At 41.8% G+C, this 20,063-nt stretch overlaps 1 protein-coding gene across 2 annotated transcripts in view; it reads left to right on the plus strand.

Annotated features, from left to right (window-relative positions):
• Nucleotides 1-20,063, plus strand: part of arhgap15 (Rho GTPase activating protein 15) — a 120,018-nt gene that overhangs the window by 71,693 nt on the left and 28,262 nt on the right. For both annotated transcript variants that reach the window (XM_064326658.1, XM_064326659.1), the window contains 2 exons: nucleotides 1,656-1,733; nucleotides 13,187-13,321. In XM_064326658.1, the coding sequence (XP_064182728.1) occupies nucleotides 1,656-1,733; nucleotides 13,187-13,321 (213 nt within the window). The remainder of the gene's footprint in view (nucleotides 1-1,655; nucleotides 1,734-13,186; nucleotides 13,322-20,063) is intronic.

Genomic DNA, 20,063 nt, shown 5'->3' on the forward strand with positions numbered 1-20,063 from the left:
CATCTTGGAAATGCACTTCCTCAGATGCCTCTATCCTGCATGCATAATGAATTCAAGCTTTTTTTGTGGAAATACACAGGAGGGAATAATGTTTATTTCAGAACTACATACCTGAGGTAAACGGCATAATTAACCAACGCACATGTGGCTAATCCCCGTTTCGCCAGAGTTCAAAGGCAATGCATGAGAAATTAAATGTTTTTGTTTCTTAAACTGACAAAACAGGAAAGCTCTTGTAATTATATTTATGTACATGTGAAATCAGCTGTCAAATATACTCTTTTCCTGAAATGTTTTCTCCCCCATCAGAGCTGTCCTATAAGCCATCCCGAGGTTTGTGGTTAATGTAATCAGAATCACCTCATCATTGCTGGATGGACATCAAATGGCTCCGCAGCCACGAAACAAGGAAAGGCGCTATAAATAGTACTGTAATCTCCAGTCACACAAATAGCAGCATGATCTATCATGTAGAATGACACTCCCCCCCCCCCCAAAAAAAGAGAATTTCATATCTTGTGATTTTTTAAAGGCACTTGAAAGTATTTTAGTAAGACTGGGGAAGGTCTCAGTGATCCCATGGTGATGAGAAGGTTCTTAACAACTGGACCATTTCTCCTTTAAACCCATGCCATGCTCACTCTCTCTCATTTTCTCTCTCTCCCTCTCTATGTAGGATATAGGATCGCTTTGACTTTAATATATATGGGTAATTTTTGTTGTCAGTGCTCAAGATTGTTATTAAGCCACAACAGGTGATTAATATCCTCATAGAATCGACAAGGCCAAACAGTCATTGTTTTACTTCCTGGAGACACGTTTAATTTTCAAAGTAATGAAGGGCTTCGGATCCAGCTCTGGTTTGGCTGGGTTGTCTCAACGTTCTTGGGTCCAAAAATCTGATGGAACACTATAATCGGAGCATTCCTCTGAAAGTCTTTGATTTCCTTCACATTAAAATAGATCCAAGATGGATCCACCTTTCCAGCCACGGAGTCAGCCCGAGTGTCAGCATACAAAGTCTAAGCAGAGGAATGATGCAGATGAAAGTTCTACAAAGGATACAGTGTGTTATACTGTCAGAGGACTGACTGCTGTATTGTATCAACAGGCCTGTAGGCATCGGGGGCTATCTAACTACAGCCTAAATACATTATGATACACAGATATAGTACTTTATTTGATATAGAATTGTTGTTATATTTTGTGCATCATTTTGTGCATCATTGCATCATCTGCAATAGGCAAAATAAGTGATGCACAAATGTGACAACAATGTAAATACATTAAGCACAATATAGTTGTAGTTTACCTCACCTTTCAGATGTAATTCTCAAGACTTTATTTTGAGATTAGACCATTGCAGCAATTGAGTAGGTCTCATGTAAATGAACATCTACCCATTTTTACTCACATGCATTCATTTATCATAAATCTTTTCACAGAGCAGCTTAAAGAGTAGCGCATACAGTAAGGCTAGATGAGACCAACATAGACACAGAAGGGCACCAGTAGTCAAATAACTGGCAGATATACATCAAATCGTTCTGGAAATATCTGAAGAGGTCAGTTTTGGCTAAGGAAGCCATGCTGCAGGTGGGTATTCAGTCTGTGTTGATGATCTCACTCTTGACATTCTTTCTTTCCGTCATCAGGTCTGGAAGCAGACGGAATATACAGAGTGAGCGGTAACCTGGCGACTATCCAGAAGTTACGGTTCTTAGTTGACCAAGGTAATCTTTCCCTTTATAATGACTGTGGTGGCGCAAGATTGATGATAAATCTATGAATTCTTCGAGGGGACTGTGTACGTGTAAAACTCAACTGAAATTGCCTTTATTGACATTGGTTATGTACCAGACCAGGAGGCTCTAACAGACTCATTAACTATACTGCATATGGTTCAGACAATTCCACATCCTTGGTGTACAATTACCGAGACCATTAGGTTTTCAACTGTGTGTGTGTGTGTGTGTCAGAGAGAGAGAGAGAGAGATAGACAGAGAAAGAGGGAGAAAGAGAGACAGAGAGAGACAGACATACAAACAGACAGAAATACAGACAGACAGAGAGAGAAATGAAGACTATAGCAGAGGCCCCAAACCACCTGCCCACTGTCTGCTTGGTCATCTCTTATGTACATTAGTGCAGAAGCTCTGACCACAGTGTAAATCATCTTGTTTGAAAAGGTCATCAGCAGACAGTAGCCTTCTGAAAGGGGAGGAGGCTCTCCACAATCCATCAGATGATTCTGTTAAACGTCTTATGAGAGGGCTGGGAGAAGTAAGGGGAAAGCAAGGAGTATTTTAAATCTTAGGGATTGTCAAAAGGCTTTTCTGTCAACTTTGTCAAACTACCATGGAGTATTTGAAATCTCTACTTACATACGTTTGTGGCATTGATGTGTTATTACAGAGCCCCCATTAAAGGAGAATGCCACCTCATTTACTAGCAGAAGAGTAGCTGTCCACCTGATTAAAATGAGCTCTCAACCAGCTCTCTACCTGCATTGAGTGCAGATATATAGCCCCAAACTACTGTGCATGCTCCAGGTACCTGCTTTACTAAACAGAGTGGGCACTTACAGTACAGTCTATATGCAGGCATCAGATATATATAGTATCTGCTTAATTGACAGCACTTTTATTATCTTTATATGGCTAGATAATACCTGAAACAATTTGGTTTGTGCCACACTCCTGGAAGTCCCAGCACGCCTCTGTTAGGATGTAAGCCAGAAACCTTTTCATGACAGTTCCCCTTTCCCTAACCAATACCCCACACCCCTGCTTTGACAGATAATTTCTTCCCATCAGCAAAATCACTCAATTCTGTTCGCTTACAGTATCCTCTCATTACGAGAACGAGGAACAGTTCAGTATCCATGAAAGCCCACAAGAATTAGAAAGCTGTAGAGGCCATATAGTTTTCTTCTGATTTCTTGGGCTTTACATTGTACAAAATATAAAATTTAAGACAATGTCATTATGTGCTCATATGCCGTATCTGTCTTCATTTTAGAAAAGCATCATTAAGCAAAGATTTTAATTATGCGCACTACAAAATTCAATATAATGAGACACAATTGTATATTTCAGTTACAAACTTTGAGAGATTGCAGGGGGAAAGGTGCTCATTTAATCATTAAAAAGCATGTACATGCACTGAGACGTGATATATGAATTACTTAATTTAACGAAGAACATGTATGCCTGATTAATTGTTGTTGGAAGGCCTGCGTGGTCAGTGCCTTAAGAGTAACCATTACCCTCTCTGAAATTGTTCAACAAGGTTTAAATTGAAAAGATAAGTGAATGCTCATTTAAAAGTATTGTTAATTTACTCCGTAATCACCCCATCCTTCACAGTCTTGACAGAGCCCCTAACTTGAAATAACTTTCCGTATGGATACAAGATGGCATTAATTTCGAATCAGAGATGATACGGCATGATCTCTTCCTGCCAGAGCATAACTAATGCCTTTAAAATGTGACAGCACAAATTGAAAATGATTTGCTCCAAGGACTGTAATTTAAATGCCTTGTCTATCTGTCCTTTTATGAATTAAAAGGCTTAAAAAAACACATTTGTAGGTGAATGTTTATGAATATTTGAAAGAAAAGAAAAAAGATGACAGATGAAATGACTAATTACAAAGTATAAGGTCGTTGGCATGATGTGTCAGTTTTGCTTACGAGAACGGCAACAATGACAGCGTTAAACGGTTTGTTTTGACACTCAAGCGGCCTTAATCTCTTTATAGATACTTGTACCTGTCATGCAGCAGGTATAAAAGAAGAGACTGAAGAATTCTGCAATGGATAATAAAAGTACAATCTGTTTTTTTTTGTTTTTTTTAAAGAAAATATTCCAGCGTTATCATTCACAGCGCGCAACATAGCATCAAAGTTGCACGCAGACGCGAGCGAGCGCTTTCCTGCACACCTGTTTCTAAAGGGAGCTCCATAATTACAGCAGGTGTTCCCAGTTGTTAATCATTCCTTCAATTACACCTCATTAGCATCACACCCCTGTATCTGAGGCCCTCAGCTGCTAATTATGAAATTGGAAACGAGCTCGTTTTAAACAGAGCTTGTAAACGAACAAAGGATTCCCATCGTTGAATTGCAACCATTTCAAACCAGCAATTCTACCTTCGATGTAAACAGCAAACACAAGCCTGTTCAATTCAAACACAAACATGTAGTATTTACGCACACTTGCAGTACACACGCGGTTCTTCTGAAGGAGGTAAAATTTCACACCTGTCTTTTCTGGTGAAAAGCCTGTGTGTACCATGTTGAACTTGTCGATACTGTCCTTAAACTGATCCAGGGGCCTTTATTAACACAGCGTGACTGCTTTTCACGATAATACGGTAAATGGATATGAATGCCAGCTCAATATGCAACGTATTAAGGAATTTGTGTTTTGTGTGTGATGAACAACTCTCGCGGCTCAAATGTTGATAAAAGAATCGTTCCTTTGCGAATTTCCTTTGCCAGTGTGGCGATAGGTCTACGTGCCAGCTGTGTACCGAAATTAAAATGCTTACAAGATTACCATGTGGGGCAATCATCTCTGAAACACCAGGAGATAATTAAGGAGATATTCACCTGAGAATGTATCATCATTAACACAACCCCCCATTGGTAAAACAGGACCAGCCGTTTGAATTACTGTTTGTTTGGTTGTCTGTTGGTCACAGCATGTTCCTTAATTGATAACTGAAATATACTGTATCTGTTTTTTTTCATCTTCAAGAAATTAATTTTGCATTACCTAAGGCAATGTTGTCACCCAGTGAGAAGACAAAGAATTTCCAAGGGCACACAGGGCAACTCTCTGGAAATCAGAAACTGTACTCAGGGAAAATATTTAGACCTGCTATGTATGTATACATCAGCTGTATAAACTCTGTATCTGCTTCAAGTGTGCTTTGTATATCCATGAAAGCACTCTTCCCAAGTTTAATTCTCAGTGACACCTGTGAACCTAAAGCACTTGAAGTGTGTAATAGCTGGGTGTAGGGTCTATGTTTCATGCATCAGAGAATAACACAGGGTGCACATCAATATTCAATCATTTTGGAATAATTTACTTAGTGGAGAAGTAGGCTGAAAACACTTTTGACACTTTTGGAAGGCACCTCTGGTTTTGTCCCCAGTGGGAGGTCCACGGCAGTGTCCAAAGGATGCCGTAGGTCTGGCAGTATCAAGCTGTGCCCCCCCCCATCCACCCCACAGTGTTAAACGTCTGCCCCAGAGCCTTACTGAGGACTTATTCGCACCGGGTGTTTTAATCCTCACGGAGGTGGACGCGGCACCTACCTGTCTGATCTGAAAATCCCCGGCGACGGAGCCAAATTTAATTAACTTGACGATCAAATGGGGGGGAGGGATTTATCCCTGGGGGAGGGGGGGCATACTCCCAGTGAGGCGCAGACACAACTAATTATTTGGTATTAAGGTAGACAGGCGTACGCGTTAGATGACTTCTTCAAATTACGCGATCGGTTCCCGGTCGGTTTCCAACGGCACAGCGCCTTCGGGGAGATTGTGGGGACATCGAAACATCACGGAGGATAAGTCTGCCCACGGAAACTGCCTGGGATCAGCCATATCTGTTCTGACAGGAGTCGTGCGCATAGAACCCCGCCTATCAGAGATCTGACTGATTGCGCGGGGACTTTTCGCTAAGTAACTTTGGCTGTAGATCTTCGCAGTTGTCAGGTCTGACCAGAATGCACCGTTTATAATGATGCTGTCAGCTGTTACTATGCCCACATTCCTGCAAATCAGGCATCATTTGAGAACAAAATGACAGTAGTTCTTCCGGGCATAAGACCTGAAAACTTCTGATTGCAAGTACAATTCTCCACCCACAATGCTTTCCTGCCATCTACAATTTTCAAATTCAAGAAAAGTGTTAGTCTGAGACTTATGTTTTGTTCAGAGTTCCCTGCGTCTCAGTTCTCTGTGAAGCCAGCCAGCACAGGGAACAGAGAGAGTAAATTACATTGTGAGCCTTTAACTGGGCTGATTGTGTTGTACTGCTTAAGTTTGGTTTCACATCTGTCAGCAGTGCTCCTGCCATGAAGCCTTCCACATAAACAAAAATCTTATTTCCCTAATTCATACGCGGAAGTGTTTATCAAGCTATCTTGTACTGTGGGGACATTTTAAGATCGCTGAAAATTGAAGGAAAATTGCTCTGGATGAGGGTATCTGCTAAATGGCGGTAAAGTATAAATATGTGTCAGCAGTACAGCAGTGTAAGGAAATCAGTGGGAGCTGTGCAGGCTACCATCTCAAGCAATCAATGAAATTGTATTTATATAGCCCATTTTACAAAGAATTCTTCACACTATGCTACACATTATTAGAAAATGGCTACAGTGGCAAGGATTCCACTGGATGGCATGTGGGAAGTAACTTCAGGAGAAACCAGACCCAACATCATCCTCTCTGGTTCAAGGTGTGGTTTCATAGGCACAGACATGCTTAAGTCAATTTTTGGTCCGTCAGATCACTTCAGAGCTTGTTGAATGAAAGCATCCAGAAGTGGGGTTCCTCTGGGGGCTATAGTTAACAGAAAAAGACAAAGTGTATTTGCTATATATGACCCCACTAAGACTAGTAAATGCATCAACTAATTAAGCTGTTCTGTTTGCTCTTTTTGTTTTTAATTGAGAATCATTGGGGGGTGGAGGGGGGCGGGTGGTCGGGTGATCCTGTTCCAAATGACAACTATTTTTTTTTTTTTAATTGCTGAGAGGAACAATCATTTTATAAATTCACTCAAAAATAGAAGTTCTGATTTGAGGCTTCTCATTTTGTAATAAAACTTAAAAGCATACTATGCAGGATTTTTACCTTGAAAATATTAAATAACTGCTTAAGCATAATTATGATATGTGCTGACAATCTCTTTATTTATGCACTTTTGTTGAATTTGTGCACCTTTATTTGTTATTCTAAAATATGTTTCGGACGTTTCTGGGTGTGGTGCTGTTTTCTGTGTGGGGAGGGATGGATGTTGTTTCAGAGCTAGCTAGCGAAGAAGTGAAGATACAGCGAAGCAAGAAGACTATCCGACAGGGCTCATTTGAGAGAACTAGGGTTAACTTTGGAATCGCTTTTTCTCTGTGGCATCAGCTGAAATTTGCCAAGGGGCCTGCATGTTATCGGCAGTGTGAAGCTGGCCACAATACGAACTTCCGATGGTCTGAAATGTTCTTATTTAAATTTCCAAAGAATGAACATTAAACCACCCCCACTTCAGGTTCATACTTTTTATCCATCCAACCCGATTTAAATAAGAGCTTGCGATTTCAGTGACGGCATGAAATAACGTCTTTGATAGGGCCTACCAAGTACACGACTTCACGTGGCCGATTCTTAAATGTGGGTGTGTTCGACCAGTTTCCCTGGGAGAAGAGTCGGCTTTGCCCTTTACATGAACCTCTCTGAAATACTTCAACCGGGGCTATTTGAAGCGGGGGATTCCTTGAGGAAAAGGGAACGGACAGGTGGAACGGGTGTGAAGACCAGAATAAAATGCCCTGTATATTCCTCACGGACCTTCGCATTCCCCAATTTACAACACACCCTGAGAAAAGGCCTTCCAGATAGCTTCCAGATAGCTCCCAGAGCAAAACCACTGACCTGCTGGAAATTTAAGAAGAGACGTTGGCACTCCAAGGTATCCCCGCCCTCCTGGCGGCTGCATTCCGCAATTCCATATTTCAAAATCGTAAGACTCGAGAAGAATTTCCTCTGTGTATGGGGGAAGATATACTGCACGCAGGTCAGCGTGACATTTTCCATGAGCCACCAAAAATAAAAAAATGCGATAGAAACCCTTTGTATGCTTTCGTCTAAATTGGCGACTGAAAAGGGGGAGGGGAGGGGCAGTGTTCGTGATTCTTTTATGGCAGGAATTTCCCGTTCACATGAGTGCAGAGTGGGTGGTGGGCTGTGGGGTGGGTGTCTGCGGTGACCCCAAGGATTTAAAATGTCACGCTGCATGGCGCTGGATTCTAACAGTGGCCCTGTGTTCAATGGACATCTATTTCATCACTTGGCCGCAGGGTGGTTTAGTGATAAAATAAAGCAATAGGCAACATGCGTGCTCGGATGTAGAAGGAGTCTATTGTAAAATGTTTTCAATTTAAATAATGTTGAACTCTGACTAAACATATCTCTTTAGTGGAAACTGGAAGGCAAATTACTGATATAAGTCTATATATCTATTAAGAGACTAAATCATTTATATGTGTATGTTTACTTTAAGTTTATGAAGAATTATATGTCTGTATTCATTGGAAATAATATTGGTATTAAGATTTTTTCATATTCATTCATTTAATACCACATTATTTTCCATGAAAACATATGAACAAACACAAAAAAGTACATGGTTAATTAATACCTTTTACTACTCTTAGTTTTCCAGCAGTAGAACACAAACACATGCGCACGGATGCTCACAAACATACGCACACACAAACAATCTCTAACAGAATTCATTACAGTACTCTACACGGCTGTTTAATGCAATATCTTCAGTGTCATAACAAGAGCCCCATGTTAAAAGTTGATGAAAGACCGCGATGACTTCAGAGCCATGATCTCAGGACTCTTCGACTAATAATAAAACCGCTGTGATATCTCAGCTCAGCTTCGTGAATGAGTTATTTACCGTTTATGACGGACGGACAAGCATGCAGCAGGCCTTTAGCGGCCTAGGGTCCTACCCTGCGGGGCTTGTGTGAATAGACAGAAAGGAATCTGTCCACAACTGACACACGGGGGGCATTCTCCAAGTCACGTGACCGGGGAATTTTCGATGCCCCCCCCTTCCCCTCTTCATCGAGGTCGTGCAGACACGGGGACAAAAAGGCTAGTGTCCGCTGCTCAGTGCCGGGGAGTTATCTCGGGGCGCTGCCAAAAAAACAACCCTTTTATTTTTAGATGGGAGCGCTGCGAGGCATCGCCCGCGCGTCCAGTTCATCCAAACAACGGCGACGACCCCTTTGTCCGCGGGCAGGGACCACCTGAGGCAACAGCCAAACTAGAGCCGGAGTCTCTCCGTTCTCGTAGTTACGGGACCTGGCTCTCTGTGTAGGGTGTTAAGGTTCTTCCAGATTGATGTGGCGGTTGGCAAGGCTGGCCAGGTTTGATGCTTTGTTTTGGTGACTCATTTTAATGCTCAGACCCAAGCAGTCTCCCCACTAGGCTCAGCGTCTCATTGAGCCAAGTTTAAGTAAGGAGAGTTCCTGGTCCTGACACCTCTCTGTTAGTACATGCCAACTGAGGAACAATGTCAATCATCTGTACGTTCTTCTAACAGTGGAATCTGTTGCTTAGTGCTTATTTCGATGTTTAGAAATTAATAAAGTGGTATGCGTATGAAATAGTGGTTTGGGGAACTCGTTAAACTCTTTACAAACTGTCAATAAAATATTACTCATGTTTTCAAAACACGGATGTTAGTTTCATTCTGTGTAAAACAACATCCAACATCAGGGGATTGCTCAATTTAATCAAATGTAGGAACACACAAAAATCTTTATTGTTTTCATATTTTAGGGGATTTCTGTTTGAGTAATCATTCAATTAGGAAGCCTTCTGACTTTGTGGAAGAACAGGCAGATTTATTCTTTTGAAATCTGGCCGAATTAAATTATGGAATAATTACTCCTTTCCGTGAAGTGCTGCATTTCACCTCTTGAGTACAAAATGGGAGGAATACCTTACATTGAATGTAAGTGGAAGTTTGGCATGGAAGACATACCGCTGAACACATGCAAATTCTTCAAGAAAGTATTGATGGAATCTCCCAAAGGCGGGGGTGGGGCGACTGGGCAGAAATGTACACTGTGAAAGGGCAGTCTAGATCTGGCTTTTGTTGGGAGGCAAAAAAAAGAAAAGAAAAAAACCCCAGGACTATGTCTACTTGCTCAAATTATCTAATTTGGCCTTTTTGTGGAATTCTAGCTTGGGGTTCCTTTCAAGAGAACAAGAGACCGTCTTGTTTGACCATCCGACTCCCCTGAACAGGAAGACAGAAGGCAGATATAAATCATAATAATTCAGCGGCGCAAAAAAATTCACTTATGGGTCACGGCTAATTCATTCAGCGGACGCACGGTTCTGCCTCTGTCAGGGGCGCCTGGCTTCCAGGATTGCGGCCCAGCCTTGTGACTTTGGAGGTCAGACGAGAGGAGGGAAAATAAGGATGACATCATCGACTTTGCATGCATTATGATTCCGACACAGTGGCACCTTGTGTTCTTATTCATCCCTCCTGCGCTCGGAGAGCCCGGCCTGTAATCTCCCCTCTCTTTTCTCAAAGAATACCTTTCTTCTCTTCCTTCGACAAAGCCGCTGGTCAGAGCGGGGCGGTAAGGAGGGGCGCTCGGGGGGGATGGGCAGGAAGTCGCTCGATCTGATGATGAATGGTGCTTGACCCCCCCAGGACCCGTTCCCCCCCGAACATCACAGAAGGACAGAGCGACTCCAGACCTCGGTTTCTCTGGGATTTCGGTGGCATTGTCCTTGCGTTTACGCCGAAAGAAAGAGAGAGAAAACGAACACAGACAATTTATGTACTCGAACGCGGTCAACATTAAGGTGAACGATTAGGCCAAACAAGCTTTGAATGCACTTCCAAATTAGAATTGTGGAGCTAGTAGGAGAAGTGTCTACTCTTCCCAGAACTCCAGGTTGCCTGAGAAGCCCCATTGTTGCTGGGCTGAACATGATTAATTGCACAAAACATCCGTTATGGACAGATTAACATTTAGCTGGGCCTGTCAAGTGGTCAGTCTGCAGTGGCAAGCTAATTGAATGGCTGGTTGCTCATTGTATCCCAAAGAAGGACTGTTAAAGGGAGGCAGATCTCTCTTCAACACACCCATCATTGAGATCCACTCATCCTTTCATAAAAACATTCACTTTCCCCCGCTATCATCTTTACTAAATTAGCTTTGTGGTGTCTTCTACCTTAGCAGTACTGAGGCAGCAGTTTTTCTTTTGCTGCAGTTGCAGCACTTTCATGTAGAAACTACTTGTTTATGTAGTGTTTTACAAGAGCACCACTGAATTAATAGTGCCTTAAACATGCTCACAAACACTGTACATCCAAAATATCTGATATTTTCCCTAACAAAGCTAGGCTGCTAAAATTCACACAAAAATTCACATTCCATGTTTTTCTGGGCCACTAGTGTGGTTCAGAGCCAAACCACTCTTTCTTTGCTGGGAACAAACATATAAATAATTTACAATTTACAGTTTAAAATTTAACAGTTTTTAGCACAGGATTTTAGCCAAGGCGACTTTTTTAAAAAGTACACTTCAAGTGGTAAGCAAACTCCACTAGAGCTAGGGATACACAAGCATACCAGTCGTTACACATAAGTAAGCACAAGTATGCATTGTTCTTGCTGAGCTACGGCCAATGTCTTAATGTCTGTTCTTAGCAAATACTCAGCATTAATGTTTATGACTATAATGTCAACCCTGTGACAGTACACAACTGTGAATATATGGGCTCTATATAATATTGCTAAACTGAGATCAGTTAGAACAAATGGTGTCATACTAAGGGAACCTTTCAGACCACACAGAAAGGGTAAGTTAATTTCTTCAGGTCAAGGGAGGGGGGGCGGGTGGGGGGGGACCATGAGAAGGACTGCAGCTGTTCAGATGGTGGAAATGACGGGCCTTCATAACGGTCTGGTGAGAGCACAGGAGGAAGGCAATTCAAGAAGGAAGAGGTTCAATTGTTGTTTTGTTTGTTTTTTTTTTTGGTTTTGGGGGGGGTGGGGGGTTGGCTGCATCCCGGTGTATGTGTGTGTGTGTGTGTGTTGGGGGGGTGGTATGAACATATTTGACAGACATCAGTAAAAGCCCCCCCTCCTGTGTCTTTCAGTATGCAGCTCTATGAGTTCCCTGGAGTGGCTGGTGTCTTTGTTCAGGCATTGCGCATTCAAATCTGGCACTAGGATGAAGTCCCATGAAATTAATACCATGAAATTTAGGGCCATTGGTTAACTGGTTTCAATCAAATGTGACTTGGGCAGTTGGGGGTCGGGGCAGGGGGCTTGGGGGATAGCAGAGTGCTGGCTTGTGAGGCAGGAAAAATAGTTTATAAAGAAAAAAGTTTCATTTTCTGAATAATTTCTCTTTCCACATCAAAAAAAAAAAGATTTTGGTGGAATAACAGACTTGTATGCTTTTATTTTTTTTCCTTTGACCGAAATCCCTAACATTTCTTTCACGTAATACACTTCAGCAGGAATGTCAAACTCCCGTGCTCTCTGCTGTTTTTGTGGTTTCCTTTCAATCAGTGGCCAATTTAAGCCTTGAAAGAAGGTGTCTGGGCTCTTTAACCAATCAATGACTTAAATCAATCACTTAAGAAGAGCTGAAACACTGGAAACCAACAGACAGTGTGACCCTCCAGGATTGCAGTCTCACACCCCGGCACTTAAACGCTCCCCAACTTTACTATATGTATTCAGTTGCCTCTGAATTAAAAACATATCTATTTATTTTATACACAGTGAAGAGTGTGCAACTATTGTTTGAAAACGCACTGGGCATGTTGTCCAGGAATTTGGCCATGAGAAGGGTACTGTACATCGTGGTATGGCTGCTTAGCTTTAGCAGTTTGATATGAGTAGGATCTAGGGTGACATGACTGCTGGAATTTCCTTCCTTTAAAGTTATTCCAATGTAACACTTCATAAAAATTCTGCTTTTTCTTGTAAAATTAATGTTAGCATGAGGCTAAACACAAGAGGCTCATGTCTTATTTTTGAACGTCAAGGCCTGTATCAAGAGCCAGAGGTGGAGCACCACACAGTGATCTTTTAGTACCTAAAACTAATAGCAATGAATTGCTTTACCCTGTTACCAGTGTCTTAAAGCAGTGCATTGTGGGAATTACATGTACCTGACACTCTATGTCAGAGATGACAGACATTTCTGCAGATGGCATTCCCCTTTCCTAAGAGGGAGAGAAAAGGAGAGGGAAAATGCACTGCGTTAAACCTCTAGGTGCGCTCGGCTGTTAGCGCTGGCTGATGATAGTCGGCAAACATTAACATAATAATTAGTGCAGTGTAATTGTTTCATTAAAAGCGGTTGTTCCATCGCTTCCCTTGTTTTCCCAGAAGACGAGCTGAATTTGGACGACTGCCAGTGGGAAGATATCCACGTGGTCACCGGAGCGCTCAAGATGTTTTTCCGGGAGCTGCCGGAGCCCCTGTTTCCGTACCGATTCTTCGAACCGTTCGTGGAGGCGATAAGTGAGTAGGCCTCAATATTGTTTGTGTATTTATTTTCCTATTTGCATTTACATCATTTGGCAGATGTTCTTGTCCAGAGTGACTTAAGTAAACGCAATGAACTTCATTAAAATGCGATAGCTTAGCATCCAAATATTAGCAGGAATGTATTAGCAACGTATTCCTCTTAGGAAGTCCTTATTAAACCCACAGGAGATGGTGAAGGCTGGAAATCTACAGTTATCAGCACTTGTCATTTTAACTGGCTGGCTCTTGGTCTGAGCATGAATTGGGGACTTTCAAAGATTTTTATTTATTCATTTATTCAAGTCTTTTTGATTGCAGTGGGGATATTTTTAAAAATTGAAAAATTTATACAAAAATTCCTCAGTATAACCAGAACAGAGTTTTATTTATTTTCTGTGCTTCTATGCTGGTTAGAAAACCTGAGGATTTTTACATGAACTTGTTTGTTTTTTTAATTCGTTTTGGGTGAGGGTGATTTGGGGTTGTTGTGAGGTCTCTGACCGGTGTACTCTCTGCTGTAAGCTGAGCGGGGCCTGGGTTTGGAACCGCGGGGCAGATGTTAACGTGTGCAGCAAACAGACAGGGTGCAGCTGACTAACAGCATAAGAACCTATAGGGCAACAGACAGCGCTTTGCGATTGCTCGTTCAGTCAAAGTTCAGTCAATGCTCTCCGACTGAAACATTAAAGCAGAGAATGTGATAATGTTCCATTAGTTGTCTCATCATTTTTCAAAAGCATTTCTCTTCCATCTGTTTTGTTTTTTTTTTTTTTTTCAGAGAAAAAATATTTATCTGAAATAAATAAGCCATGTCAGTTTTATGGATGTTGATAGTTTCAGCCTTTTTTAGAACATCATTTAAATAAACCATTACAAGTGATGTTTAAATATGATACATCTGTATATTTTTTTTTCTATTTTATTGTTTCTATTTTTATATGATTCAATGTTTTTTGCTGTGTCTCTCTGGATCCATGAGGGGGCGCACTTCTCATGGGATCAGAGTGGGAACAAACAACAGTGACAGCACGTAGATGGCATTCACCCACTCTTGCTTTACACTAAATAATTTGGGCATGAATGTGACATTTTATCTGTTCTCAGTACCTCAAAGAGCATTTCCCTGAGATAATCACAGTACATCCAATCAAGATTAATGACCTCAAATAAACTGCAGATCACATACATACGCTCGCCTGATTCGCTAGCCTGTAGGAAAAGCATATACATTCCTTTTCATTTTCCCAGAAAACACAGATTACTCTGTCTCGTGCAAACAAACTACTTCACCGCCATTACAAGGGAATCAGTGCATTTATTATAACTAAGGGGAAAGGGTTTTTTTGTTTCTAACATCGCAGCAGTGTGTGATTTGAGAAACACACATAAACAAATTGTTGTGCAAATATGAATGTATTGTTAGTTTCCAAAACAGCAGTCGAAGATAAGCACGCAGCAGCTTAGAAATCTCCTCAAAGGCCGTGATTGATCAAGCCGTGCTCCGCAATTAGCTTCCCGAGCCCTATCTATAAATCAACATCCTGAATAAGCCCGCTAGATTATGTTTGTGCCATTTAAAAATTAAAACTGTCATCCATCTGCATGCGGAAATTTCAAATAACTCTGAGATATCTGGTTCGAAGTGGGAGGAAAAAAAAAGCAACTTAAACAATGTAATTTCTCCTTCATATGCTTCATTTAGAGAACACCTTTATTTACCTTGCTCTCTGTCACCATGAAGGGTGTACATTAAAATTTAATTTGATCCATTGACACTTTTTCAGTTCCAGTTTTTTTTTTTTTTAAGAAGTTATGAAATTTTGTCATTCCTTAATTTCCTGTCCCATTGGTCAGCTGTATTCAATATTGGCGTGTTAAGTTATATATATATATGGGGGGGGAAGGGTGATTCCCCAGTCGAGGAAAAAAAACCAAGGCTTATACAAGTTCTGGAAATTTCCACATATTTTTTTATTTATAATCCCGTCCCCCAAGATTCAGCCCCATCCTCCCAGTCTGCCATCACATGAACAGGCATCTCAAACGAGGACAACAGCCAAGATATAAATGCTGCGGCCATCAAACTCCACCCCTCACCCCCCTCCACCAACCGACTCCATCCCATCCCACCCCATATCCCACACCCATAACCCCACACGCGCACATGCGCACACACACACACATGCACGCGGGTTCCGAAGAAGACCCTCGGCTCTGTACATATTCATGCGTTTTATCTGCATTGCCCTTAATGCGAGCGCACCAGCTCTCTCGCGTGTGGCCGATAAAGCTAATCCTGTTAACATTAGCCTTTCGCCTCCCGTAATTTTACACCTTAAAACTTTCCGCGCCAGGCTGCTAATCTCGGAAACTCCTAGTGATTCATTATGCAGCGGGGTGTGGGTTTGGTCAGAAAGAGATCATATATTAGCTTAACTCTCACTATGGAATGCCCCCCTGCTCCTCCTGCTCCCTCAAGGTAAATTACCAGAACTATCTGACCAATGGTCACCCTCCTCTCATGGTAATAATATGCCCTGGGTGCATAAAGTGCCTTCGCTTTGGCACTTTCTCTCTTTAATCCATAAGGGCTCTCACGCCCAGACACTCGCCCATTGGAGAATGATGCTGGGGTTGAGCCGGATGCGACTCATTTCCTAATTGTTAGCAGTTACACCCTATGCCCTGCAGAGCTACTCATTACATTACATTACAATAAATTAGAAGATGCTCTTATCCAGAGAGACTTGTGCAATTGTAACTCCTCAGCTGAGTCCATTAACCAATAGCCTCCACCAGGGATACACAAATCTGGCTCTGGTGTCTGCCTGTTGGAGCAACAAAATATATAATGTTGGAGTTCTATTTGCGAATCACATTATTGTGAACTACTATTTGAATATTAAATATTATTGATTATGATTATGTTTTTTTTTATCTGTCTTCAACTGCTACCTATTGTTCACTTGTAGAGCTGCCTAGTACTGCGATGGTAAAATGCAGAGGACTGACAGTATTGGTAGCCCTTATTTTGCTGTAAAATGTTTCCATTGAGACTAAGGCTTTTTATTTTAAGCTTTGTCAACCGATCAAATTAGATGCTGTTCATGCTGAGAAGGAAGCTCTTATAGTTATTAGCTGTAATTGTGTACATGTTCCGTTCTTTCCCACGGAATGCTGGGGTACAGGACAGATTACCTCACTGCCATCCCTTGTAAAAGGAGATCTGTCTCACTTCATCTGTCATCCTCTAAATTCCCTGGCTTCCTGCGACTGGAATCAGATCAGTTGAATCCATCGCTGCTCGTTTAGTTGGGGCTGTGACCACATAAAAGCACACCAGTGAAGCACTGTGGAAAAAGAGCTAAAAGGTTTGCTTTATTTATGCCCAATAACAAGTCTGCCAGTGTCGTCAGCAAACATAATCCTTTTACTTATGTTTTCAGGGTAAACAAAATTACACTTAAATACAGTATTTATGCACATTGTTACAATGGAATCAGTAGTGAAAAAGAACAATGTGCATTCTGTCTGCTGTAAAATTAAAACAGCCGACCAAAGGAAGAAGCTGCACAATGCTGCGGTGGTTGGCATTCTGGTATGAAAGCTTGTTCGCTCTTGCATGAAAAGACACAGGCCTTCTCCTGCCTGTTGGGCAGCATTAAGAGGCATCAGGCCAGGCCAGTTGGAGCCCCTGAAACATGCCCCCCAGTGTCGTTCTCCTCCCACGATACCCTCTGGGCTGTGGGCAGGAAGTTGGGGACACAGCCCTAACCACTCTACCAAACCACAGCAAACAAGCAGATTTGCATTCTCTCTCTCTCTCTCTCTCGCTCTCTCTTCTTCTCCCTCTCCCCCTCTTTCTTTCTCTTCTAAATATAATCAAATGATCTTTAAAATAACTTTATTAAACAACTTGTAAGAAAAAATTCAGAATTATTTTTTCCCCCTGATCTGCCAATGAATTTGCAAATATTTCAAAGCAAAGCCTTTTTACAGGTCTGAATTAACTCTAAAAGTTGACAGGAATCATAATGATATTGTGAGAGAACCAGGTATGTTAGCATTTCCCTTTCAGATGAGGTAGGTCCTGTTGATATATTGTCTTTGCCCCAGTGTTATTTTCATACATCCGGCCCTGTCCACAAGGCTTAGCCAAAGACTCTTCCACCACCTGCACCCCCCCCCCCCCCTCCTTACTAGCTCACCCATATATCTCACTCCAACTTGGGGAGGGGGCTTTGCCTCCCCAGAAAGGGCACAGCCAGGCACGGAACCCCGACAGACGCTGTCACCAGATTGTCCAATTCGAGTCACCCTGGTTTTTTTTTTTTTTTTTTGACTCATCTCAATCAGTCTCTGATGGACGTGCCCAGAAACTCTCTGGCCCTCACTCCCCTGACCGTCACCCAGCACCATGAATAAATCATGTGGGCTCTCAAAGACCGCGATCTTCGCCGTGCCGGAGCTCGGAATGGTGAGAGGGCCATCTGTGGCCTGCTGTTCAGGTTCCAGGGAAGTTTGTGTCTGAGCACCCGACCGCCCGCGCGCGTGCATGTGTGTGCGTGTGTGTGTGTGTGTGTGTGTGTGTGTGTGTGAGAGAGAGAGAGGGGGGGTCTGCTGGGAGAAAGGGCTGTCCGGCTGCCCCACTTTCGCCCCCACGTCAATGCGGTCCATCTGACAGGCTGAGGACCGTGGTCACATGTCTCATTGTGGACCCGCATCCCAGGATAGAGTCTCTTTTCCAGAACGCGCGAGCCAGCCAATCATAATGAGCGTGGAAAAATGTTTAATTAGGCTCATTAACAACCTGTGTTACCATAACGAAGTAAGATAATTGTGATCATTGCTGCGTTACGTCTTTTCCTGTCGTACTCTTTTTCTTTGAGTCCGTCTAGCCTATATCAGCCAGGGTAATTTTGCACGCGATTTAGGTGGGAGTTAGTTCAGATGTTTAGATGTTTAGAACACAAACAAACAGAAAAATAAGATTTCTGTTTGTTTGTTTTTTCCTGCCGTTAGCAAGCCTTGAGCCGGGTTTCTGAGCCATTCATAATGCCCTTACGATCTAATTTTACATAAAGGCTGGGAAATTAATATACCCCTCACCCCGCGCTTCCGAAACGCTTTTGGCTGTGCCAAACCACAAGGCGAAATCAAGACAATTCCCAAGTATCATATGAATATCAATGAATATTTACACACCGAATGCAAGGACCGAATACCCTCTGTACTCTGGCTGCTCACATCCCATTACACAGAAAAGCAGGAGCGTGGATTGTCAGTGCCGATCAGTTTCAGAGTTTAGGCGTCTAATTAGTACTGCAAAGTCCCTGCATAGCAGGAGACATAATTAGCTTTACCTGGAACCCTTTCCTCTTGATTTCACAGCTAAATGGGGGAGGGTCACTGATAACACACAGCAGTCTTGTGCACACAGAATCTGTAATTAGGAAAAATTAAGAGACACACTCTCTGTTATTTCTGGGTACATCACAACAAAGGAAATTAAAACCCAAAACAAAAGCATAGGTCTATGAAACATCAATAATGTAATAATAATTAATTTTAAATATATATTTGATTTGATTTGAAGACTTTTTAGGTGGATTTACCCATCTTTTTAAAAAAATCTTTAAGTGACACAGATCAAAGCAAATGTCAGGATGAATTTTCATAGAATTAAAATCTATCATATTTTAAAATGTTTAAAGTAATAATAATAATAATAATAATAATAATTATTATTATTATTAGTAAAACCATTTTTAAATCAAATAAATTAAACATAAATTTAAGAAATGGATTGCATTTTTGTTCTCCTATACTTCTTCCCTGAATTGTGATGGAATATTTACTCAAAGTTTTACCAAAGGAAAAAAAAAACTATGAAGCAGAAATGCAGAATATAGTTAGTTAGTTATGGCTAGTTGTGTACTTGTTAATCATATATTAAAAAAAAAAAAATTATTATTATTATTATTATTTTTTTAAATAAGCATCACATTCCAGAAACAGTTGAAAAGCACATAATTTAACGGGTTGCTTTTTCTCCAATTAAAAGCCTTTTTTAAATTAACTTATTGAAAGCAGTTCAATGACAGTTAATTATGTAGTTTGTGTGTGGAGCAGTGCCCATTTCATAAACAAATTTCTCAAGTTTAACCGCCCTAAGAAAACATCCAAGAATAACAGTGAGCACAACAGGCCCCACTGTTTTGTGCCGCACATGCGATCTCTGCCAGCAGGAGTCGCTGTGGAGCTTCTGGACGGGAAGGTGGGAATCTAACCTAAATTACGTTACTTACAGTATGCTTCTCGGAAGTCTCGTCTTCCCCGTCGCAATTTCCGACGTGACAGGATGTCCCGTTTACGCAAAACCTGGCCGCCATGTCAGCGCTAATAAAGCGCTCTGTGACACGGCCACCCTCGGTCATTCATCACTCCTCATTTAAGACAAAACTTTGGCTTTTCTTGGTGATGACGGCGAGGGATCATTGTCATTAGAAGCCTTCTGTAGATGGCCATTTTAATGGGGTACATTAGCGTAGCTCCCGGGGGCCAGTTTTTTGGGGGGTGATTAAGAAAGCAGTCCATTTGCAAGTCACTAATTGAGACTGTAATTCCAGGAACTTAAAGAGTATCCCCATCACAACCACCCCCCCCCCCCCCCCCTCTCCTCCAACCCCCCAAGTATGTACTATACATGATTACCCTGAAACATTACCCTACAGAG

This window comes from Anguilla rostrata, chromosome 3 (assembly GCF_018555375.3).
Source record: "Anguilla rostrata isolate EN2019 chromosome 3, ASM1855537v3, whole genome shotgun sequence".
NCBI classification, from domain to species: domain Eukaryota; kingdom Metazoa; phylum Chordata; class Actinopteri; order Anguilliformes; family Anguillidae; genus Anguilla; species Anguilla rostrata.